The 26,589-nt window shown below is 44.6% G+C and overlaps 1 protein-coding gene and 1 long non-coding RNA gene across 2 annotated transcripts in view; one reads left to right on the top strand and one right to left on the bottom strand.

Moving 5' to 3' along the window:
- LOC109387846 (solute carrier family 40 member 1-like) overlaps positions 1-20,230 on the top strand; it is a 23,199-nt gene extending 2,969 nt beyond the window's left edge. Inside the window, 4 exon segments of the mRNA XM_019651983.1 lie at positions 2,810-3,237; positions 3,240-3,528; positions 12,478-12,556; positions 20,135-20,230. Of these exon segments, the coding sequence (XP_019507528.1) occupies positions 2,810-3,237; positions 3,240-3,528; positions 12,478-12,545 (785 nt within the window). The 3' untranslated portion in view covers positions 12,546-12,556; positions 20,135-20,230.
- On the bottom strand, positions 12,585-15,362 carry LOC109387847 (uncharacterized). Its single transcript, XR_002125118.1, has 3 exons — positions 15,329-15,362; positions 13,502-13,536; positions 12,585-13,052 (listed from the first exon to the last, which is right to left on the bottom strand). It is a non-coding gene; the product is annotated as an uncharacterized LOC109387847 (long non-coding RNA).
- Positions 20,231-26,589: the final 6,359 nt, after the last annotated feature.

Consider the following 26,589-nt stretch of genomic DNA (forward strand, 5'->3'; position numbering starts at 1 on the left):
CCTTGTAAATATATTCTTCAATGATGGTGGAATAGTTAAGAGAATAAGCTTTGAAGTCAGGCTGCCTGGGCTTAAATCTTGGGTCCATCATTTACCTTGTCTGTGACTTTGAGCCAATAACTTCACCTCTGTGTGCCTCAGTTTCCTAATTTGCAAGACGGGGATATTTTCAACTTCTTAGAGCTGTGAGAATGAAGTGAGATGAATACGTGTAGAAAGGCTTAGAATTCTGTGCCTGGCCCATAATAGGTATTCAACCAATTGTGTTCTTTATCTCTACTTGTTACCTCTCTTCCCTGTCAGCATGTTAGTCATAATAATGACTATTAAAATTGTTCTTGTTGTTAAGGTAGTAGGGTGTGATAGAAAAGAGTGCTCAGACAGGACTCTGAATAATTAGCTCCAAGAAACCTAGTATCTATTCTTCACTTTACTCACTGGTTCATTGTTCAGATTCCAACAACTGACCTTGAAGGTCTTTTCCAGGCTGAAAATCCTATGATTAATCTATAATTAGACTGAAAGGGCTCTTTCCTGTTTTCACCTTTGTTCATCCAGTGCATGGGTAGCAAATCTAGCAAATGCGTAACATTACATTTACTCGGAGGAAGGCCTGGTCCCCTGAGTTGCAATGTCTCCTTTCTCTCACATGGATGAATGCAGCGCTGTGGCGGCTGGATCAGATCATCCTAGATTTGCTCCCTTGTCCATGGGCCAGGTGATGACATGGGCATCTCATGTGATCGATTGTGGTTTCATTCTTGGATGGAACTTGGTTTCGCTTCTCGTAGAGTTTCTATTTCTGTCCAGGGCTTATCAACTAGTTCCCCAATTGGATGTAAAACCCCAGCAACAAGCAGGGGAGCCCTTCCTAGAAAGGCAACAGGAGGCTGCGAATGTTCAAGGGAATGCGAGCCCAGAGATGGCCTTTGTTCTTTTTTTTCTCTCTCCTTTATTTCTTCTTTCCGGAGCTGTGTCTGATCATAATCTCAATATTCTGTCTGCAAATTTGCCAAGAAACAGTGAGAAATGAGAAGGCTCCAGCTGTGCCCTTGGTCATGGAGTTCATGTGGTTGATCTCATTGGTAGGAGGAGGCGGGGCTGCCATGTACAGTTACACAGGTTGTACAGTTGCACAGGTTATGCACAAGGGCTCCATTCAGAGAGACCCCAATGGGAGTACCACCTGCCCCAGCCTGTGCAGGGCACAACCTGCACAACCTATTCCTGTGGGCTGATTACTCCTTCTTCCTCACTCTTAAACATCCTCCCTAAAGATACTAAGCCAGAGACAACTGCGTTAGGGAGTATGGGGCTGCTCTTTAAGTCAAGACAACATGATGAACTGGCCATCTCTGCTATCAGCCATTTAAAATCAGAAATTCCCTAACATTAGGGTGAGGAGGGGAGGAAGGTGGACCTGCCAGTAAATGTGGCCTCATTCTCCCAAGGTGAGAACCACCTCTACCTGTTGACAACATTGCTGATTCACCTGGTACAACACAGCCCAGGCGTTGCTCCTGACCTGAGTCTGTCCTCCTAAACTTCTTATAATCAATTCTCTTTTCTCTCAAGTTGTTTTGCTATTACACCTCACTAGATCTCATTGCATGAAAAAGTATGTGAACTTACAGAGATAGATAAATAGATAGCTGTTCATAGTTAGATGGTAGATGGTGGATGGGTGGACAGATGGCTGGAGCTATATTCTTGTCATCTGCCACTTATTAGCTGTGTGACCATGCTGGGTTAATTTTTTCAGACTCTCTTTGGCTCACTATCTATACAATAAGGTTAACAATAATAGAACTGACCTCAGGGATGTTGTGACAATTAAATAAAATAGTCTCTATAAAGTCCTATTTCCCTCCCCAACATTTAGTAAAGTCAGTGTTAGCTGGGTTTTTTTTTTCATTGTTGTTATTACTATCTCTTTTTTTATAACAACAATCTGCTATGGCAATAAATTATTTTCTGTGACCAAGAGCTTTACCTTCCCCACAGGTCTTGGTCTAGAATGGATTTGCCTCACCTGACCCCCTCTCCTTCCTTCACAGCCCTGTTTGGCTCCTTTAGTCCTTTTCAGAGCTTGTCTTAATTTGTGCTGTATACCTCTCACAAGAGGTTATATATTTAAAAAATTTGTTTCCAGTCATTGCCTATCCTGTCCTGGAAGACTGAAAGGTATTAATCATTGTCTTTTCGTGAGTACCTGTTTCTTCAGAAAAATAACCAAAGGAACTATGCATCACTACCCCTGTCTCAAGTGTGTGAACCCTCCCTTTCTTCTCCTCCGTCTACGCCCATCTTCCTCACTTCACCATGGGCTCTCTCAAGAGCAATCCTTGAGACAAGGGTTTGGGGTGAAAGCGAATCTTTTAGGAAGATGATTCCAAAAAGGATGTGGGTGGAGACAGGGAAGGGAGAAAAGCCAGTAACATGTGTATTAATGTATGAGTTACCACTGAGGGCGACTGGGGCTCAGTCCCGTCGGGGTCCTCTAAGAGACTATGTCGGGGTACCTCAGAATTGTCCCACTAACGGCTAAGGAAACCGAGGCGTTTCTTCACCAAGTCTTGTCACTCATCAGGCCAGGGTTGTTCCCAAGGGTGTTGACTTCTGGGCATGTAGAGTCTGCCTTTATATTCCTGTGACTGGAGAGAGAGCCTCAGGCAGAGACCCAGATGCTTAGGATAGGAAGACATCGGTGCACATGGCAACGTCCACCAAGGAAGTCGATGAGGTTGGGGATGGACTCAGGGCATTCGGGCAGGCTCCTGACATAAGGTTTATTTGCATTTTATTTCAGGGGAAACTGGCTCTTTGGAAACCACTGATGGATTCTTCAACAAGCCCAAAACTTTGGATAAGCCAAAGGACCACAGATCTAACCTTGAAGGACAACAGGCCACAACCACGGGATTTTCTCTCTGCCTTCAAAACACGCGAAGGCTGCTGCGCACATGCCGTGAGGGCTGGGAAGCGTACTGCAGGCAGACTGTCTTTCCGGCCGGCCTGGGCTTGGCCTTCCTCTACATGACCGTGCTGGGGTTCGACTGCATCACCATTGGCAACGCCTACACCCAGGGGATCGGAGGCTTGCTGTTCAGCATCCTCACGGCCCTTTGGGCTTTGTCTGGCCTGATGGGCACGATTCTCTTCACCAGCCTCAGGGGGCGCTATGGCCTGGTCACCACGGGGAGCATACCCAGCTGGCTCCACATAGGTTGCCTGATTGCCTGACACTCTGCGTGTTTTCTGTCTTTGCTCCTGGGAGTCCTTTTGACCTGGCTGTTTTCTCCCTCCCATTCAGCAACAACCCTTCTTCAGACCACGAGGTGCTAAAAGAGGAGCAGGTGCATGTTTATTTCTTTGAAAGAAATGTGAAGCAACCTATCCTTCCCAACCGCTCCTCTATCCACTGGACCAACAGCACGGTTCTGCTTGAAGGCGAGCAGGACCTGGAGTATCCTGAGTCTTACATCTCCATCATCTTGCTCTTCTTGGGCGTGATCCTCGCGAGAATTGGTGAGCAGTGGGTCACGAGTGGGGTGGGATTCTGCAGCCTGTGATGTTGCTAAGTAATCTTAGAAGCGTTTGATGGTCTCGCCACTGTGTTGTTGTAAGCCTTCATCAGTCATTCACTGAGAGCTCATTATGTGACAAGAACTGTCCGAGACACCGGGTATACAAGAGTGGTTGAATCAGACAAGGTCTTAGCCACGTGGAATAGGAGGCCATCAATTAAGTCGTCAACAGCAGTCAACACTACAAAGTGATAGGAGCTGTTTGAGAAGGACAGAAGGATAGGGAACACAGAGGGACACCCAATCTTATTTTGGGGCTTGGAGAAGATTTCCTAGCAGGAGGCAGAATTAAGAGACCCCTGAAGGGCCAGCTGGGCAGGAGACATGCAGCGGGAAGAGTGCTCTAGGCCAGGCAGACAGTTTTGCAAAGGCTGAAATGTGAAAACATGGAGATTTGGGGCGGTAAGGATCGTCATTTCCTGGGTGTCAAGCATGTAAATGCTACAGATGGCATCTACCTGAAAGAAGTATTTTGACCTGGATCCTTTCTCTGCAGAACTGAGATGGGGAGAGAGGGACAACGGCAGCTTGGTGGGGCCAAGGCTTTCCTTAGCTGCCTGTGTGTGTGTGGGGGGGGGGGGGGAGCGTTAAGTCCTTTCCCAGGGACAGGGTGCCTAACTGAGGGTCTACAGCTTGCCTGCCCCCAAGAACTTGGTTTCTGAACTCTGCCACCAACCATACGGCATCACACCTGGCAGTGAGGACATATCTGATTTACTTAGGGTGTTTTAAAAAATCTTTTAAAAAGTTTTTGGTCATTTGATGGCTGCTGAATCCAACAGTGACATGCTGGGGGTCAGAAGTGATGACAACAGGAATCACGTAACTGGCCTGAGTGATTAAACTTGCAAATCCCCGGCCTGGGAAGAGTCTGCAACAGCAACTTGTCTGTTCCCCTTCCCCCGATTCCCCGGCGCTGTTCCCCTCCCTCAGTTCCCCAATAAAATCTTTAAAAAAACAAATAAAACAACAACAACCAAGTATGTCTTCCTCTTTCATTCAGCGAACTTCCTGCATACCTCCGCTGTGTGCCTCGTCCACACTCCTGGCACCAGGCTTCAGCAAGGTCTCTGCCCTCTTGGGGCTCAGAGCTTCACCTTCTCACCTCTGCAGCCATAATGGGCTGGGAGCATGGGGTTGGGGTGATGTATTCTGGATTTCTGCCATAGAGACCCAGAAACCCTTGGTCCACACAGCTTTGGCATATTGCAAGAAGGGAAATGAAAGTTTTGGAAGTCCAATTTAAGAGGTTATAAAACCATGGGCTAGCCTGGGAACCATATTTCTCTGATATAATGTGTAAGAAAGAAGCTGTGTTCTTAATTCCAAATAACTGATTGAGAAACCTGTGCTTTCATCTGGAGATTACCTAACCTCTAAAATATTTTAAGTGTAATGCCTGATGGGTGAGTTATCTTTTATTAGGTAGGGTACTTGGCTTGCCCTTCCAGCCTTTAATTGCATGAACAACTGAGAGCAGATTGGCTATTTATGGTTTATGCAGTTCACATTATATTATGATATTCAAGTATTTAGTTCAAAAGGGGAAAAAAAGTCCCCTAGTGACTCCTATCCCCAGGTGATTTGACTCTACCTGACACAAAGGAAGTGATTGCATTTGGGAAGTGTGAAATCTCATCGGCAGCACCTGTGATCTGAAGAAGCACTCAGTATGAGAGACGCTTCCGGTGTTTCTCCACTGCAGTAGCTGTTCTTTTTGCTGACCCTTGATAAGGATGCCAGACACAGCACACGCTCGACACTCCTGAGGGAGACAGCTCAGGACATGGAGCCAGGTGGGTGATGATGTTGGCAAGTTACCTAAGTTCCCCATGTCCCCATTTCCTTCTCTGTAAGATGGGTAAGTAATGATTATGCCTGCCCATCAGGGAAGTCCGGAGGACGCATTGGCATAATTCCTGTAGGTGATGTGGTTAGCACAAGACTTTCACTAGTACAGGAGCTGCTTGTTACACATGAACTCGCATCCTCAGTCATCATCGTCATTCATATGTTTTGGCTGTAATTTCGGTGCTTTCATGAGCATTGTTGTGTAAGGGTGGAGCGTGGGTGGGCAGTGAGATGGAGAGAACCACAATGCTGAATGAAATGGGTGCTGTGTGGCTCCCCCACACCCAGTGCTGGCAAGTGCTGTTTTCATTTCTTCCTAGCAGAGGTACAGATGACCTTGGGGGAGGTGGTGTGCTGCCGAAACTGCACGGGTTAAAAGCACCAGTACCCAGGATGTATCGTGCCTTTGTTTACTTGGTTAGCATGGCCAGGCCTGGTAGCCTTGATGACTGGTTTTCTCACTATGACGAGTGGCCCGTGGCCTGCCTTGGATTCTACCTGTATCCCCAGGCACAGGGCTTGTTCGAGGCTCAGGAAATTCTTGTTTCCATCCTGATGGAAAGTAAGTCACAGAACTTTGGCACAATACAATTTGGCACGTGTCCTGTAAGTCACTTTGCTTTCTAAAAATCTAAAAACTATACCTCTTTGGTCCCTCAATTTAGAAATAATTGTGTCGGTGCATAATTAGCCCTCCCTCCCTGGAGCGCTTCACATTGTGCCGTTACAGCCTGTGACAAATACTGCCTAACTCTGGAACCCCTGTTTCTTAAGGGCCAGGTGCTGGGATTAGACAGGTAAACCCCAGGTCAGAGTCCAGTGTGGGGCCAGGCCATTGGTGGGCTATGCCCCTAGACTGAGAGTTCATGCTGGGTGGTCAGGACAGCCCGGGAGGACGGGATGGGCCACAGCAGGGTGACAAGGGCCGCCCAGGAGGACAGGAGGCCTGGCCAGTGCCCTGCAAAGGCAGACACTGGAGGACATAGCATATTTGGTCCAAATAATTCTTGAGTGCAGAGCTAAGTGTGGGGATCAGGACAGCGGCTACCAGGAGGCTTCTGGAGGCCTGATTGGCTGGTAAACCAATCAGGCAGGCAGAAGCTGGGAGCAGGTGCCCGTGAAAGCAGCACCAGAACCCCCAAAGCAGATGCTGTCACTCAGGAACAGCACTGTCATCACCATGGTGGGCTTCTGCTCTTTTGATGCCTATATGGCAGGCACGGAGGCTCTGCTGAAGTGTAATCAAATTGAGCCCCTTTATGTGGTTCAAAGTGGGAGGAACGAGGGAGAAGGGAAGCTAATTCCTTCTCTGAGAAGCCAGGAGTGAAGAGGAAAACTCTGGAATTGGAACTAGATTTGAAGCTCAAGACTTCACTCTCTTTCCTAAACACTTTTGGAATGAAGTGGGAAGCATAAACAAAAACATCCCAAATGAAGTTTTATTGCTATCGGGTGGTGATGGTGGTAATGGTGATTCAAAAGGGTAACTATAACGGCACAAATTATGACAGTAACTATACTTTACATTGAACCAAGGCACAGTGTATCCTGGGCACTGGTGCTTTCAATCTGTGTAGTTTCAACAGCACACCAGCAACCCCAAGGTCATTTGTAATTCTGCTAGGAAGAAGTGTAAGTGGCACAGATGTCAAGGCATGATGCTCTCTACGCTGCACAATACTGTTGGGTTGTCGAAAAAGTCATGACGCGTTTGTGCAACAAAAAACAGAAAAAATACATCATGACTTTTCCGACAACCCAATATATGGTGCAATCCTCTGGGGAGAGTACTCTATATGTTCCCATTTCACAGATAAGGACACCGAGCCACAGAAAGTTCCATTTAGGCAACATGACGAATGGAGCCAGTCAGTTGCTGGAGCCGGGATCCTCACCGAATCCACCTCTATTCTCTCCCAGTACTGCTGCCCTGTAGGTCTCTCTGGTCCTTTGACCTCACTGTGACTCAGCTTCTTCAGGAGAACATTCCAGAAATGGAGCGAGGGGCTGTGAACAACGTGCAGTGCTCCCTGAACTACCTCATGGACCTCACCCACTTCATCCTCGTCAGGTTGGCCCCTCAGCCGCAGCAATTTGGTGTGCTGGTCTTCATCTCCCTGCTGTTTGTCACCATGGGGCATGCGCTGTATTCTTTTTTACGCAAGAAAGTGTAAGATTAAAGATGCCCACGCTCAGAAGACAGAGAAGGGCATTTTAACCTGAGAGGTAGGCAGCACCTCTGGACTGCTCAGAGCTCTAGGAACCCTGGCCCATCTCCGTGTTTCCAGTGAGTTCCCTGCATTGCTACTAGATGCCTCCATTGTACTGCTGCTGCATTTGAGAGCAATTGTCTCACCCATCACCTTTTTGTCAGTCTCATTAACTGCATTCAATGCATCTTTGCGGTGATGGATACCAGCCAGCGTGTGAAAGGGGTGTGACTCACGGCTTGCTCATTCACTGAACTCAGGCTGCACTCCATGCAATCTGAACGGGCTTAATTCTGCCAACATAGGCATTCAATGTTTTCAGAGTTTTGTTGTTCTTTGGACTCTAAAATTAGTCAGAATCTTCTGGTTCATGTGAATATTAGAGAGGGGGAGCAGTCAATGATGCTTGGGTCAATTCCTTGGGTGTGGGTGTTTGGTCTCCGGCCGGTTTGTGAATGTTCCTTTATTGTGCTAAGTGCCCCTCATGAGGATGGAAGCTATTTGTTGGAAGCTATTTGATGGAAGTAGATCATGGTAACAACCTGTGGGTAGTTTCTAGACTCTGTGGCCAGGCCAGAGGCCTGATGGTCCCTCAATAGATCTGGGCAAGCTTCACCTCAGCGATCAACCTAAGGCGTCCAGTTTGACCAAGTCTGATTAAGAAAGCCACTAGTTTGTGATGCGCTAATTTTGAGTTTCTGGCCGCTTATCAACACGAAAACTAGCTTTTGAGGAGCCTAGAAGAAAATCCCTATAGCTCTTCACTTAAAACAATGAATTGCTATTTTGTGATATAGAAGTTCACTTAGAAGTAAGAACAATGAGACTAGTAATTAAGCACCCTTGGACCTCAAAGTACAGGGAACGATATGTGTGTGGGAAAGTCACATTTTGGGAATAGCCCGTAGCATACTCAGTAGCACCTTAGCAAGTTGGCATTGCTGGGAATGAGGTTTTCTAAGACAGGGTTTCTCAATCTCTGCACATTTTGGGTCAGTTTTTTGGTGTGGCACTGTCTATGCATTGTAGGGTATTTTGCAGCATCGCAGACCTCTACCCTCTAGATGTCAGTGGCACTCCCCACCCACTGAGTTGTGGGAATCAAGTGTCTTCAGACATTACCAAATGTCCCCCAGGAGGGCAAAATCATCTCCTCCCACCATAGCCCTGAAGAACCACTGCTTAAGAGAAATGTGAAACCTACAGGAAGAATCCACTTATTGTTAAAAGACAAAATGACAAAAAGTCATTGTTAGTAGTAAGGAAAACACAGAAGGGGATTTTACACAGACCTGCTTTTCAGAGCTGAGTTAAGAGAAAATGAAAGAAAGAGGATTTTGTGGAACATTTTGGTTTAACATAAGGTAGCTCTGAAAAATTGTACTTTATACAAGTTCGGGTAATATTTATGGTGCCACCTCCCCCAATCCTTCCTCTTCCATAAACAAACAAACAAACAAAAAAACGCTGAAAGACTACATTACTACAGACACAAATACACACACACACACACACACACACACACAACTAGGTAGGGAACAAGAACTGTTCATCACATGGATTCTTCACTAAGGAAGTTATATTTTGATGAGCTGTAGCACACCAAGTCCTCTGGCCCTTGATTATGCTAATTAACACACAAGTACATGCACAGAGTAGTCTTAGAATAAAAGACTGCTTAATAAGTACATTCTGAAGTCTTTTCTTTTAAATTCCCAGATGTGCAAGCAGCTTGCATGTAGAATTTATGTCAGGTCTTCTAAGTAGCACTGGCTACCCCTACACATGCACTTCATGTCCTTGAAAAAAAAAAAAAGCTGCTTACCTGTAAATTCTGCATTTTAAGTGCTAATTTTACTCTTGCTTTCCTCCCGGAGGTCCTGTATAGTAGAAAAGCAACATCTTTCTATTGGATTGTGGAACCACTGTCTGCATGTTTCCATGAATATTTTGGAAACTGCCCAATAGAAATACAATGCAAATGACATTTATATAAGTTTAATATATTTCATTTAACCTAATACATCCAAAATATTATTTAACTTATGATCAACATAAAATTGAGATAGTTAACATTCTTTAATGTTACTTCTTCCAATGCTGATTTTTTTTTTAACACCTCAGCACATATCAATTCATACTAACCACATTTCAAGTACTCAAAGCCAGATGTGGCTAGTGGTGATTGTATTGCAATGCAGTTTGGACTCTATGATGATTCCCAAAGTTCCACACATTTTTCCACTATAAATGAGGAGGTCTATAAATGATCCAGTGGGCTCTATTCCGCCCTAGAGAATGGGGGTAACATGCCAGGGCGTTTGTCCAATGGAAAATCAGTGGTATTAGGCTTCATTTCATCAACTACTACATTCTGCTGTTCCTGGGAGCAAGTCATGGTGACATAGGTCACACTAATTTGACTGGGTTTTATCTCTTTATCTCCTGAAACAGATGTGGAGTTGTCCTAGAGATGCAGTTGGCAGCCGTGGAGGGTACCTCAAGACAACTGGCCCCTTGCAGTACCGATAAGCTCCACTAGGGGTCCTTCTAGTCATGGATGCATAGTCCCAGATTGTGATACATCACAGCTTTATAACATAATAGTGGAATCAGAACTTTTCAGTTTATGAATACAAGGTCAATTTTGGAAAGGCAATTTTTATGAGCACAAATTTAAAATAAGCCTTTCAAACACATCCCTGGCTGTTTATCTCTTCACGTAATCTCAACACGGCTTTTCTCTCACAAGGCGTTATCCCTGGCTTTGGCTTGACCATCAGCTGAGTAGGTCCAGCCTCACAGGGCTCACCAGCCCACTGACCTTACTACTCTGGAGTCAAATGCATCAGTCTGCACTATCTCTAGATCCCTGTTTAGTTACCCGGACAACCTTCTCTGTTCTGCTTCTTCCTTCAAGGTACTTGAGATCATGAGGGGGAAAAAAGCATCTTCTCATGTGAGTTCCAAGGAGCCTAGAATGCAAATGACCCTGCCCCCTTCTCTGCATCCATTTTAAACTTATATTCAAATGCCAAATGGCATATTTCCCAACTAACTCTTCTCTCTGGCCCCTAGGAAGCTCAGAGCTAAATTGGCAGGAGCCTGAAGCATGAGGTCTAAGGGCTTGTTTTATAATCCTGCTCGTCTCGCTTTTATTCCCTCTTCTCATTGTTTCTGTTTGCTATTTGTGTATAAGCCACCCCACCCATTCTGGAAATGTGGTGGAGGGGGTAGGGGGTATAGATATGTCTTCTCACAGTTCATCCTAACAATGGAATCTTTCAGATGTTGACTCAGATACTAAGTGAAATTGTTCCTTGTAACACAAGTCGATTGAGGCACATTCTAACCAGCTTCATCTTACATAGCGATATGGGTAGGTGTAAACTCCATCAAGTCAGGAATCGTCTATCACACAACTTAACACACAGGGAAAACACAGTAAATATTTGCCAAATTATATAAACATTTAAGGTTTTAGGAACCTCAGAAATACATACCTTAGTTTGGAATATTCACTTGAACTACAAAAATGTGCTTGCTTTTAAGAAAAACTACCTCAAGGGCTCAGGTATACTGTAGAGTGAGTACCTGTCAAAAACAGGATATGCCCATTCTTGAAATCCAGTTGAGTCTACCTGAACTGACATAGCACTAGCATAATTGTGAACCTGGGCAGGTCACATCTGTGGAAGTTAGTGACTGGAGTTCTAAAATAAGACTTCATTTTCAATGGAATCATAACCATTAGCATAAAACTCTTTTCAATTATTTTTTTATATTCTTCTCATACCCAAGCTCCTCCTGTGGAATTATAAATCCTCTTTGAAAACATTTCATTCAAGTCAATTTGCTTCTCTTCTCCTCCGGGCAGTTGAGCACAAAAGCACAGCCTGGTTTTTCAGTGGTCATGGTGGCATCTCTCCAACTCCTGCTTTAGTTCTGCTCAACACACAGGCATGTGCTGTGCCAACGAGGGCAAGTGGACTGCAAAACGGTGGGACTGGCTCAACCTGCCACCCCTTTTTCTTTGGTGATGCTTATTTTACTTAACCAAGGTATTGGACAATTCTGGGTTGCCATGGTATGTGGGAGGGGGCTTGGGGGTGAGTTGGAGCAGGGAATGTCTGGAACCTGGAACCACAAAGGGGCATCTGAAGGGCGTTTGCTCCTACAGGCAAGAGGGTACAAGGCAGCTGTTGGAAGGGTCAGGGCTCAACAGGCTCTGTGGGTTAGACCTACTACCTACAGAACTATGGCTCACAGCCAGTGCCTGGCCCATCCCTCCTTTCAAACACATCTTTGAATATCCCAAAAGGGACAGAGTTCAGACTCACTCAGGAGTAAACCGTGTGGCCTATGCATCAAGCTTTGAGATCAACTCCAGCCCAATCACTTAGCACCAAACATCATTTCCCTAATTCCCTGGCTAGCCAGTATTGGCCAAAGCCATTCAAAATTCTCTTGGAAGAGAAAATTGCCAATGTGGAAAGCAGGGCTACAAGGAACCCAAAGTAGTGCTGACAAAGTTACAGGGCATATACAGGGTACAGAACTTTTGCACTCCTTTTTCTGCCACCATGTGGCCACCAGTATGGATTGTCAAGAGATTGAGGAAGATGTGCTGTACCACAGGTGCGATTTAAAATGCAGCTGTTCAGACGAGGAATATGTTGTAGCCTGAAATATCCATCAAGAGAAATTTTATATCCTTGATAAGTGAGCCAGTGTGTATCTTTTGGTCCTGATTCTCAGGCATTTGGGAGCACGAGTCATTCATGTGACTTAAAACCCCAAAGTGATTTTGATGTTTTTGTCACTTGTAGGATCTCAGGAAATCATTCAAGTGCTGGCCCCACTGCCTTCTCATAGATTTCACCGGAAATGTCAATGATGCCAGAAAGGGTAAGTTTTAAAAGTCATGTTTATTGAAGCATAATTTGCATTCAGTAAAACTCACTCCAAATTTGACCAATGCAATTTACCACCATAATCAAAATGTAAAACAGTTTCTCAAAACTCCCTCATGCCCCTTTGCAACCAACCCCTCCCCTTAGGAACATATAATCTTTAGTGCAGCCAAAATAATGGAATTTTAAAATAATCTTTGTAAATTAAAGCACAGTTGACAAAGTTGTCTTAAGATAGTTGTAGAACAGGTAGTCTAGTTACTGTGTCAAGCTGTAGGCCGAATGGTAAAAAAACTTTAAGTAATGGAATTGTATTCTATGGAAATTCCCTAAGGGGCAGACATATATTCTTACCGATATTTGGCACCTTCTCAAAATTTATTCCTGATACCATGAAAGGGAGAAAGCAAAAACTTCTTTGTATATTACCAACTGTCACATGTTCAAATACACCTTATTTACGTGTGAAAAGCTTCTTTCATGCACCAGCCCTGTAAAAGAAGTATAACAGTAGGTAATCAGATCAGCAATTACTAAGTAAGACATGTCATTAATAAAACAAAGTTTATAAAGCTATAGGTAATATAGAATGCCCCAACATATTACATTGTCAACTCAGACACAGTAATGTTCTCACATAAACACAATTCCCCCCCAAAGCCTAACAATTCACCCCCGACTTCTTTCTGGAAGACTTAAAACTCAAAGTGGCCGCCAATGGGAAAGATAAACATTTTGAAAGATTAAATGTCAATTACTTAAGCATGCTTTTTAAAGTGGGGAGGGATGTGACTGCATTTAATAAATCCCTATCGAGTTGGCCTCAGGTAAATCCTTTAACCCATCAGAGCAGGAGCATATCCAGTCAGATTAGAGTTCTCATCCTTGGCCAAGAATTCTATTCAACTATTTAATAACAATCCAAATTCTCTCCATTTACCTGAAGTGTGTCAGCATCTTTGAACTGGACTGAGCCTGGTAGAAAAGTGAGAACAGTGTTAAGAATATCACATGTTAACTTTTTATGTTTTGTTTTGGTAAAGAATATCTTTTATTGTGGTGATCGACTGGATCCATTTGATGAAAAGCTACTTTTGAATAGAATTTTTATTTTAAAAAGTAACATTCCCCAAATTTCCTGACACTTGGGATTCTCCCGTAATTTCCAGACAGGAGTAAAATAAATCATGAACGAAATTCTTATACTTTGGGGATCTATTTAATACAATGTCAACAGTCACCATCTTTCCAACTTTTCTCTTTGTTACATTAGCATGAAATATCAATTTTAGAAAAAAAACACATTACTGGCAACAGTGTTTGCCTAGATAAACTGAGACAAATCTTTAACAGATTTAAAAACCAAAAGAAACCCGGAAATGTTTACCGAGGAGTTCAGAACAGTCCTCAGCACTTGTTCAAGTTTCCACGATCTTTAAATAGACACTGCCTCAAGCCACTGCCTCTGTGAAACGCTGCCTGGCTCTCAGCTCCTGTCACGTTTTCACAAGGAATGCTTTAAACAGTTTGGCTCAACACCTAAGGCAATTGTAAAACAAAGACTGGCCGCCGCATTTTCCTGTGTTATAATGCTATTCACAAGAGACTGAAGTACTCCGGGAAGGGAAAATTGCCAACCTACTTCGGGTCTATGTATAAGGCTGAAAAAGGGTACTTAGGAACAGCCTGCAACACGATACCTTTTTTCCTCTAAAAGCGTGCTACACTGACGTCCTACCTGGCTGCCTAATCAGCAAAAGGATCTCTCACAACTGGGTCCAACGTGTAAAGCCTCACATTTCAAAAGATTACTAAGTGGTACCTATGACAGCTAAGATTCTTTCATTCACTGACTGACCTCTAAATATAGCTCTTGACAGATAGGACTAAATTCAGACAAGTCTTTTATAACAATGTGTACGAACACTTAAAATGCCCACTGATACTGAAGAGAGCCTCCCAGAAACTTATAAGTGATTCCTGGGGACAAGCTTTTTCCAGGGCAGCCTCGCGTGTTTCTAGATCTTGGTGGACCCCAGGGGTCCAGATTTTCTCCCAGGGCAGAAAACCAAGCCTGGCTTCACACCCTGAAAATATTATCCGCTCCTGGGAAGACTCCCCACCATGCGAAGTGGCAACCGAAAGGCATTTGTGGCGCGGGCATGGCTGTGTGGGCGAAGTCACCTCGGCTTGTCGCTAACACTGTTATTGCACTGCTCCGCATGGAAACTTAAAGTATTTCGCATCCATGATCTCATCCACTTCCTAAACTGGTTACGTCCCAGTCATCAGAACCCCTGGACAGGCGGAGGCCCCGAGTGCGCCAAGAACCCCGACACCTTCCCGGGTTCTGCGCTTCCGCCCCGGGACGGTTTTATTCTCGAAATGTTAACTTTTCACTGAAAAGGAGCATGAAATTCCCTGTGGCCCAGATCCCTTAAGGGAGTGGGCTACAGGCAAGAGGTGGCGGCGCCCGGGCCATTGGGGAAGGGGGACCTTAGGAACCACGAGGGTGTTTCTCAGGGAGGAAGGGCCCCCAGCACCACGTGGGTGAACCCCGCCCAAGAGGGGCCATCACAGGGGCTCCTCCAGGGACTCCTTCCCGGGGGCTGGGAGGGCCTTTTCCGAGGGGTCCCCGAGCTGAGGCCGAACCCCGGTCTTGGCGGCCCGGATGACCCCATGGACAAGAAGGGGCGCACGTAATGTCACCGGAGAGACACCAGGCCACCTGGCCGGCTCCGGGTCGAGGCAGTCGGAGGCCACTTACCAAGTCGCGAGCAGAGGCCGAAAAGGGAGGGAGGGCGCCGGAGAGAATAAGTTTAAAAGGGGCCCGGGCTGTCAGCACCCGAGGCAGCCAACCAAAAAGTTGCCCAAGCGCCGCTCCCCGCCCATCATCCGCCCCCGCCTAGCACCCGCCCGGCCTGCAGCGCGTGGAGGCCCTCGCGTGCCCCCTGCCGCCGGCCTGGGGAAAGCGGGGCGCGCAACAGCCCAGGTCCCCCAGCCTGGTCCTCCGAGCCTGTGGACTCGGTGAAATCCACCCGAAACTCTTCCGTGGGCGTGGTGTCCATTCCCTTCGCTGCAGGTTCGGTTAAGCTCCTGGCACTCAAATAATGTCAGGTATCTCTCCCCGCCCCAAATACTCCTTGCCTTCCCCTAGGGTGGTCTGCAAGTCACAGAAGCCCTGCGGGGACATGACAGCGCTGTCCCCAGCCTCGGCTCGCACGTTCAGTTTTATCCTTAATCTGTCCTTGGAGTTTTGAGATTTGGGGCTTCCTAGGAACTGGAGCACTTGAGTTCATTTTGGTTGTAGGGACTGTTCAGCGCAACAAATGTTTGTTGAGTGCTGACTTTGTGATGGGTGTGTGTGTGTGTGTGTGTGTGTGTGTGTGTGTGTGTGTGTGTGTGAAGTATTCAGACAGGGGATTGTAATCGCCTCTCTGCCTAGTTCTGCTGCTGCTTGAGGGGAGGCTCACTGCCCCCCTCCCCCTCGCCACCTCCCCTCCCCCCGCCCCATGTTTCTTTGTGGAAGAACTTCTACTGAGTAATGCCCCTAGCCTCTGCACTCCCTTTGCTCATTCCCTTTCAGAAGAGGAAGGAATTTCAATAAAATCCTGTGCTGACATGAATTCTGAGAGCTCGCGCATTGGGCTAGGCTTGTTGGCTTCCATCCTCTGCCTGTTCCCTGTTTACAATGGAGCAGACTAAGATTCTTATCTTCTCTGATGGTGGGGGGAGGTCTTGGTTCAGGGTACAGGCAATTGCGAAATTATAAGTGGCACTACCTTTCCCTGTGTGTTTTTTCAATAGTCCAAACCAAGTGTGCCAAGATAGGATTTCTCATTAACCCCGCTCTAGCGTGAGCCTGCATTTGACTCACTTAAAACTTTTGGCCCCCACATGTGATGGCAGGGGGCATCCAATGGCTCATCTTTCTCAAAGGAGAGCAGATCGATTAGAAGGCGGTCAGCCGTGAGGAATCCCGTTCTCTTTCTTCCCTCACTGCCCAGGACACAGTGACCAAAGGTCTGGACTGAGAAGGGGAGTAGCACAGGCTCAGCTCTGAAGACACGATCTCATCAGTGACAAAGCTAACACTTTGGTCTGTACCCTGTATCTTGTGTCGGAGTTGGTTCTGAATATGGAAGGAGAAGAAAGCACACGATTTACGACCCTCCCCAAACCCCGCAGTTGGCTGATCCTCATTCCCCAGAGATCCTAAGACTCACTGTTTTTAGTGGACCAACATCAGACACAGATCTAGGATGTTTGCTTTCACAAATTAACTGGCCTGTTTGTGTAGTTTTGTCTCTGTGTTCAGTGCATATTTTAGTGTGTTGTGATGTAGTCAGAAGTCAAAACAACTGCAGACATGATTTACGATTTAAATGATCACTCTGGCCGGTAACACTTTAATTGGCATCAGTGGGCTGTTTGCCACGTGCAGGTCTCGGCCCAGGAGGCTGCCTGTTCCAAGCAGCTGCAGGCTTGTTTTCACGCGCAGGAAAGACTGTTTGCCCTTGCTGAGGCCTATTGGTTTTATCCGCCTAAATAAACCTGGGTGACTGATTTAAGCAATTAGAGGGTGTACAGACAAGTCTCCTGGAAGCCCTGGCATATGGACCCCTGCATGGGTACAAACAGGCTATTAAAAAAAATCCCCTCTCAGGTTTGTTATTTACAAACCTGAACATTGTTGGTCGCCATACTTCTAGGAAATAATGAATAAAGAGAAAAAATAGAATTCTATTTAGTTACCTAGTCAATATATCACCTTAATTGATAAGAATGATCTGGTTGGTTATGAAATAAGTAATTATTTTAACTCCACATCTTTCTGCAACTAGCCCCTCATTTCTCTGTTTCGTTTTGGAGCAAAACTCCTCAAAATTATTGTCTATGTTTGTCTTCAATTCCTTTCCTCCATTCTTTTCTGAATCAAATTATATTGGGCAGCTTCTGAGATGGTCCCCAGTGAAGCATCTCCTGCTATTCAGGCCTTTGTGTGTTCACCTCCCCTTGAGTGTGGGCTGGACCTAGTGAATTTCTTTTAATGACTAGAATCAGCAAAAGTGATTGGATGGCATATGAAAAGATGCTCCACGTCATATGTCATTAGGAAATTGCACATTAAAACAACAATGACATACTGTTACACATCTATTAGAATAGCTGAATTCCAAAACACTGACAACAGTCAAATGCTGGTGAGGATGTGGAACAAAAGGAGCTTTTCATTCCTTGCAGGTGGGAATGCAAAAATGGTACAGCTGCCTTTGAAGACAGTTTGACTGTTCTTGACAAAACGAAACCTACTCTTACCATATAAGCCAGCAGTTACACTCCCTGGAATTTACCCAAAGGAGTTGAAAACATGTCCATATAAAAATCTACACACAGATGTTTATCGTAGCTTTATAACTGCCAAAACTTTGAAGCAACTGAGATGTCCTTCAATGGATGAATGGATGAATAGACTGGTACATCCTAGATGATGGAATACTATTCTGTGCTAAAAAGAAATAAGCTATCAAGCCACGAAAAGACACGGACGAACTTAAATTCATGTTACTGAGTGAAGGAAGCCAATCTGAAAAGTTTACTCTACTGTATGATTCCAACTATGTGGCATTTTGGAAAAGGCAAAAGTATGGAAGCAATAAAAAGATCAGTGGTAGCCAGAGTTTGGGATGGGGAGGGAAGGTGAGTAGGTGGAGCACAGGGGATTTTTAGGGCAGTGAAACTACTCTGTATGATGCTATAATGGCGGATACATGTCTTTATACATCTGTCCAAATCCACAGAATGTACAACAAAGAGTGAACCCTAATGTAAACTATGGACTTTGGGTGATAATGATGTGAGGGGAATGTTGGTAGTGGGGGAGGCTGTGTGTACAGTGAGGCTGTGGGACGTCTCCCTACTTTCTGCTCAATTATTCTGAGAACTTAATACTGCTCTAGAAAATAAAGTCTTTTAGAGATGTGATGGGATGTCACTTCCGAGATTGTATTACAGAAGTCTGTAGCTATCATCTGGGGCTGCTCTCTTTTGCCTTTTCTCAGATTCCTTGTTCTAGGGGAAGCAGGCTGCCATGCTGTGAGCTGCCCTATGGAGAGAGCCCCTGGGCAAGGAATCGATGTCTTAGGCCAATAGCTAGAAGGATCTGAGGCCTGTCAGCAACCACATGAGCAGCTTGGAAGTGAATGCTCCCATGTCAAGCCTTGAAAAGACTCTAACCAATACACTCATCCGTCACTCCATGGCAACAGCTTTTTCCAAGGCCGTGGTGATTTTAGTGTTTACCTTGTTTGTCCTGTCACTTGCATATGTGATCACCCTCTCCTCCCTGAAATACTTCTCATTTGGCTTCCAGGTCATTACGCTTTCTTGGTTTTTCTCCAACCTCATGGTTGCTTCTCCTTAGTCTTCATTAATGAATCCTTTTCATTTTCCCACCCTTACTCTGCGGAATTCTCCAGGGCTCAGATCTCAGATCTCAACTCTCCTTGATCTACTCCTATCTAGGCAATGACTTCATCTAGAGGAACAGTTTTAAACACCGTTTTTACTTTATAACCCTTAAATTTCTGCTGCAGGCCTAGACCATTCCCTGATTAGCAGTCTCATATGTCCAACACCCCACCCAAATTTGCCCTTGAGCTTCTAAAAGGCATGTTGAAATTAACTTATCCAAAACTGAACTCTTGATGTTTCACCCCTCAAAACGGATCTTCCCACCATTAACCCCACCTCAGTAAACATCAATTTCATTCTTCAAATGCCTATGGCAGAAACCTTGGAGGCATCCCAGACTCCTCTCCTGCTCTTACACCTGACATCCATCAATCAGCAGCAAGTCCCTCCCATCAGCTCCACCTCTAAATCCAAAAGCTGACCATCTCTCAACCACCCTGGTCCAAGGATCCATTATCTACCTCCTGATTATTTTTTAACAGATACTTTTCTTCCACCTTTTTATTTACAGTCCATTCTCCACACAACAGCCAGAGTCAGCTCTTTGAAACATAAATGCGATCATGCTACGCCTCTGCTCAGAACTCTTGTGTCACCTTTCCTTTCTCTCAGGGTAAAGGCCAAGTCCTTTCAATGGTTTACAAGGTGATACAAGATGTGGCCTCCATTTCTTCTCTGTCCTACCCCCTGACACTCTTCCTCCTGCCCATTTGCTCCAGCTGCTCTGGCCTGTTCGCTGCCCCTCCAACATGCCAAACACGCTCCTGACTCGGGGCCTTAGCTCATGCCATTCCTCTGCCTGAAATGCCCTTCCTCTAGGTTTCATTTTGGCTTTCACTGTCCCTCCCTTCAGGTCTCTGTTCATAAGCCATTTGTTATGGTTGAATTGTGTTCCCTAAAGTTCATATGTCAGAGCCCAAACCCCCAATGTGTTTATTTTTGGAGATAGGGCCTTTAGGGGGATAATTAAGTTTAAATGGGGTCATAAGGACGGAGTCCTAGTCTGGCAGGACTGGTGTCCTATAAAAAGGGCAAAAGACACTAGAAATTTCTCTCCTCCTCTCCCCTCCCCTCCACCTCTCTCTCCATATGAACATAGGCAAGGCCATGTGAGCACACAGCGAGAGGCACTGTCTACAAGCCAGGCACAGAAGCCTTACTAGAAACCAACCCTGGCAACTGTTTCATCTTGGACTTGGATGCTCCGGAACTGTGAGAAAATAAATTTCTGTTGCGTGAGTCACCTAGTCTGTTGTATTTGGTTATGGCAGTCCTAGCTGACTTATATCCCACCCTAGAAGCAAGGCCTTGAATGGCCACCCTGTACAAAGTGCCAGGGCCCCTCATGTCACCCAGCATGCCTTTCTCCCTTCACAGCACTTTCACCTCCTTTTCTTGTTTGCTTGTTTGTTGTTCCTCTCCCCCTGAATAGAACATCAGTGCTATAAGAGCAGAGACTTGGACCCACAGCCCCTAGGACCATGTCTGGCACATCTTAGACCCTCACTCAATGGTTGTTAAGTGCTCATGATTGAACTTGGGCAATATTCCCCCATGCTAACATTGCTCCAAATTCTTCAGACAACTACAGGTGCTCAAAAGAAAGAAAATACTGTCAAAAAGTGAGCTCTGATCACAATGGTCCCCTAGTTTATACAGCTGCACCTATATAATCCTTGGAATCAATAGGGGATTATACTTGGCTGGATATACTAAATCAATAGACTAGGGCTTCACTAAATAGTGGTTTTGTTTTCCTCATTTAACAATTCAGAACTGGTGCAAAGGGACCCGGTTTCTTTCTCTTTCTGTTCAGCCATCTTTAAGATATAGTGTTAGTCCTTCTGACTGACTACTCATGGTTACAAGATGGCTGCTCTACATCCAGCATCTCATCTGCATCCCAGCAAGAAGCCTGGGAATGGTGAAGGGCAAATCAAATGCCAACTGAGGTAGTTCTTTAAAAAATGCTTTCCCAGAAGCCCCAATTGGTGATTTCCAATTATATCTCATTGGCTAGAACTGAGTCACATGCCCTCCTGTAGTTGCAAGTGATACTGGGAACTGCATTAAAAAAGGAAAAAGCTGGGCACATTACCACCCTGAACCAAACTGGAAAAGAAGTAGCACAATGATGGAAATTGTCTAGGTATCCAATAATCTGAGCCTCTTCCTCCTGCACCCAGAAAATTAGTTTCCCCACTTTTCAATTCCTGAAAGAGTGTAACCCCAACATCTTGTTCCATGTGTCTACTTTAATCTGGATGAAGTTTCAGGTATGAGAACAGCTTGGACAGAATTCCTGAGTGGACACAGGAAGAGCCTCTTCGTGGCTGGCTCCGAATGGGTGTCTGGGATGGAGAATAATTGCAGATGAGCTTTGTTCAGTTATATGTTTATGTAATTGTTCAAATCAACATTGTCAGATTTAAATTTCAAGAGGGCTGGGATTTTGACTGCTAAATTTCTGTACATAAAACCCAGGCTGCCTGAATTAAATGTCTTTCATAGAAGTCATGATAAATATGTGAAGCCGCTTGATTGCGTTGTTCTTTCTGATGAATGCATATTTATGACCTGTATTTGGAAGCCTGCAAATAGCTGCCAGGCCCATTCAAATAGGTGCTGGATAACTGAATGCAGCAATGCTACAAATGGCTTCTCCTAAATCATGCTTTAAGCTTTAGAAAAATTATAATAAAACAACGGGTACTCCTGTTACCATCCTGTGTCTCTCCTCCTCTTGCCAAACGTAGCCTTCAGGCTGGGACAGTGGCATCACAAATACTGCATGGAAAGCAGTTATTCTATATTTTTCCCATTGCTGATCTTCATTTTCTTAAGAGCCCACATTCTGCCAGAAAGGGCACAAGGTGGCTAGGGGGCTATGTGTGTTAGTCGAATCAAGTAAATTTATTCAGATTCAATCATGTAAAAAGGCTTTTGAGGTAAACGTTCAGTCTGTTTTTGTAAAAAAACCAGACTTTCAGGTTTCTGCTCCTCTCCTCTCTGGTGTCCATGGCACCTGGTGAAGGTACGGGAGGCGGGGGGGAGGTGTTTACGGCACAACAGGTTGATGCGAATCTTCTGCATTCCAAGTGGCCTTTGCTGCCCTAGGGGCTGCCCTTGGACAGTGACCGCTGAGAAGTGACTGCTGCCAGCCCTGGGTCTTCTCTGGGGTTGGCTGCTGGAACCTGGGACCTGGTCACTCATGATTACACTTGCTCATGATTTGGGCAGGCCTTGGGAATCTGACCTGGACTACTACACTGTCACCTGCCATGACCACTCTCAGAGAAGCTCCCTGCTTCTATTGCTTTCTATTTCTTTATCCTGCTTTTTTTATGCACCTATCTATTTATCGACCCATCTGTCTGTCTCTCAGTGGGTTTCCTCTACTGAACTTTAAGTCTCTTTCAAGATTATTTACTTGGGGGTGTCCTGTCCTGTGGGAAGGTATGTAGTTATATTCTTTTCTATCTCTGTCTCTGTATCTCCACCTCCATCTCCACACCTTTCCCATACTGATACCTATACCTCTGTCAATCTATATCCGTTAAAAACATGGACTCTAAAACTCAGCTTCCTGGTTCAAATCCTTGTTCTGTTCCTGATTAGCTGTGTGCACTTGGACAAGTTCCTTAGCCTGCCTATGCCTCGATTTCCTTATTTGTAAAATGAGGATAATAACAGTTCCTACCATATAGGTTGTACGAAGAACAAAATGAATTACTATAAGAAGAGAATCTGACACCTGGAAAGCGCTGTGTAAGTATTTGATGCTATTTTTATTATTGACTTGCCTTCACTGCTGGAACATAAAGTCCATGAAGGCGTACACTTTGCCTATATTTTTTATTGTTATATCTCCTGGCCCTTAAGCAATGTCTGACACATAGCAGAAACTTAATAACCATTTGTTGGATGAATGAATAAATTTATATATGGCAAAATAAAAAAGAGAAAAACATAATATATTTCAAAAAATATTACCCCTTTCACAGTCCCTCTAGTAAAAGTTTATGCCCCTTTCAAGATTATTTACTCCTGTTTAGGGTCCTCCTATCCTCTAGGAAAGTGAGAACTAGATTTTAGTCTGTAATGTAATTTTCTGTCCCAAACTACCCTATCCCAGGGCCTCCAAACTTGTAATCTGCTCCTGGGGAAAGTCTCACCTCCTGATACCCAGGAGTCCTTACGCTTCCCTCAGAGTTTTTGCTACTTCCTAATGTTGACACTAACACCATTCTCTTCTCTGAGGGGGTTGAGGTGGGGTACTTAGTCATGTTTTGCTTGTGTATATATGTGTGTGTGTGTGTGTGTGTGTGTGTGTGTGTGTGTGTGTATGTTTCTGTGTGTCTGTGTGTGTGGGAGAAAGACTCTGATTGGCTCTTCTTAAGTTGAGAATGTATGCTTTGTCCAATCAACAGTGGCTAATGGTGGGTCACACTGGGCAGAGATGCTGGGGACTTATCCCTGTGGGTGAGGAAGGCCGTTGAAATGACCATAGTGAGCTGACACCTCCCTCAAAGCATCATCATTTCCTTAGGACAAATTCTGAGAAGCAGAACTCCTAGGTCCAAGGGCATAACCCCTGCCCTGGTTAATGCCACCAGTGGCAGGCCCTGTGGACAGTGGGCCATGGAGATTTAAATGAGCTGGTACTTGAGCATGCTGTGTGCAGCGAGTAGCTCCTCAGCAGGTGCCACCTAGAAAAAAGACTTTGACTCTTTCCAAGTTCTGTGGCATGGAATACTGAAGAGAAAATGTTTAGCTTGAGAGCATTTAAAGGCAGGTGTTGGTTACATACTTGTTCTTGGCAAAATTCAACATGAAGTTCCCTTTGGGAAAAAATAAAGCCTGCACTCTGCTTTCCAGCCCAGAAGAACCAGCGTAGGTGTGCCTTTGGGTGCCATTCCGACTGGTGGAAGTTAATATTTTGAATATCACCTCTGAATAAGACCTCTTTGGAATGTCTGGTTTTTTAACTAAAATTTCTTCTCTATGTTTCCAATAGGATGATTTGCCTGTAAAATGTACCAAGGGGTCAACCTCTTGGATGGGTTATTAAGCTGTTTATTTAAGTGAGGCAGGATGGCTGATAATTGCAAATGTTTTATTTATCGTTATTACCATGTGGCACACCTTCTGACAGTCATTAGTGACCAGATTAGAAAATAAAAGAGCCCAGCCATGAGTTGCCGGCGACGGCATAGGCTGCAGTGAAGCTGCATTGGGCTGCCATAAGCTACCATGTGTGGCTGGCAGCCAGCATGAGCGGCTAGCAGCTGGTGTGAGCTGCCAAGAGCTGCCGTGAGCAGCCATCCAGAGGCCGGCAACTGATTTGCGTCACCCAGGAAGAACGCGATGATACCAACATGGGCCAGTGAAGCAATGTCCTCCACAACTAGACTGAAGAACAAAACGACAGCAACTTGTCTGCTCCCCTTCCCCTATTCCCCAACGCTGTTCCCCTCCCCCAATTCCCCAATAAAATTAAAAAAAAAGAAAATAAAAGAGCCCAGAAAGTCATTTTATTTTAAATAAAAAATGGATTTGGATGCAGCTCTCTTTGACACTCCTTCGACTGAGATTGAAGCTGTCATGAGATAACTTCTCCTTCTTCGGACTGTAGACAGAGGATGATGATAATGGTTCTAGGAGATAGTCTTACTTGCCAATCTTTTATCTGCACAGTGACATTGACTTAAGTAAGGAGTGCTCCATCTATGTCATCTAACCCTCAAGATAACCGGCAGGTAACCAGGGCAGGTAATCCCAGTATTGCAGATGAGACAGCCAAGACAGGAGGGCTAAGTGACCTGTTCAGTGTCAAACAACCAGTGAGCAGCAGGCTAGGATGAGAACTCATCCTGATGTCCCAGCCACGGATTTCCTGCGAGAATCTGTACCGTGGTTACACAATTTGGTGCAGAGACCACGCTTAACCATGGAGTCAAAGACCCAGCACACACCCATAGACACTGTCATTACCTTGTAGTGATTTTAAGAAAATCTGAAATACTTTGCCTTCCTAGGGGGCAAGTTAAATATACGATTTATTTAAAGAACTACTTTGAATCTACAAAAAGGGAAGCTATGTATGTACTGATATGGAATATTCACTAAGAAATATTCTTAATACTTTTTGACATACTTTAAGACTCACAAGAAGTTGTAAAAATTGTACAGAGAGCTCCTGGGCCCACAGGAACGCTCTCTTCACTCAGCTTCCTCAAGGATAGCATTATACATAACCGTTATATACATTGTCAAAAACAGGAAATTGACAATGGTACAATGCTGTTAATTCAAATAAAGACTTTATTCAGGTTTCTAAGAAATATTTCAAAATAAAAAATAAAGGTGTGATGGAGAGTGTATAGGATGCATTCTATTTGTTTTAAAAGAGAGGGGAAGTGTGTGTGTGTTTATTTGCTTCCACATACCGAGGTATCTCTGGAAGGGTACATAAGCAACTAAACACATTGAGTTGCCTCCAGGGAGAAAAACTGGGCAGCAAGGTGCCACAGGCAAAGAGAATTTGAACTGTTATGTTCTTTTGTGCCAATTCATCTATTTTTTAAAAAGGTAATGAAGAATCTTTTAATGTACTCATACAAAATAATTTCTAAATTATATTTTTCAGTGACAAACACAAGGTAAATTAGTGTGTAGGCATGTCATCTACCAAAACAAGGTGTGTGTGTGTGGGGGGGCGGGTGTGGCGGCAGGAATGTGTGTCTTTGTTTCTATATGGATAGATATCTCTAGAAAGATATATAGGAAACTGGTAACATAAAGGAAACACTGGTTTGCTTCCAGGGACAGAAATGGGCAGCAGGGCACAGAAGTGGGAGGGAGGCATTTTGCAATATATCCCTTTGAACCTTTTAAATTCAGACAATGTGAATTTATTTCCTTTTCAAGAAAAATAAAGAAAATTGACAAAAATTAAACCCTACAAATAAATTGCTTTCACCTTGTACATTTTTTTTTTCCTTTAAAATATTCAGTGACTTTCCAGCTACTCTCTGGCTAAAATTCAGATTTTTTTAGCTTGACATTTACGTTCTTTTTATAACTTGGTCTCATTATTTTCTGCTCGGAGCATTCTGTTCTACCTAAAGCATTTCGCTCTCTCATAATTGTGTACTTCCTGGCATTTCTTTATTCTTCTTTTTCTCTTCTCCAGCCATCAGAAACCAGCTCAGGTTCACGTCAGTGAAGGTTTCCCTGAAGAGTTCAGCCCTCTGTGACTTTTCTCTCTTCCAAATTCCTGCAACAGTATATTGCCTGCCCTACACATTTTGGCCCTTGTCTCATACCCTCTTGTCTTATCAAGGATATGTGTACTCTGTCCCCAAATAAGATTACCAAATCCTTGTGGGCAATGGCTGAGTATGACAGCTTTCTAAAGCTCCCTTTTCCTGGCAGAAACTTACACTTGGTTGATGTCCCAGTGGTGCTTTTTGACTAATCTCTTCTTCATGGAAATTGTATTCCTCACATATGCTTGCCTAATGCACTTAAGAAGCCCAACCTGTATCATAA

This window comes from Hipposideros armiger, unplaced genomic scaffold (assembly GCF_001890085.2).
Source record: "Hipposideros armiger isolate ML-2016 unplaced genomic scaffold, ASM189008v1 scaffold_171, whole genome shotgun sequence".
Taxonomy (NCBI): Eukaryota; Metazoa; Chordata; class Mammalia; order Chiroptera; family Hipposideridae; genus Hipposideros; species Hipposideros armiger.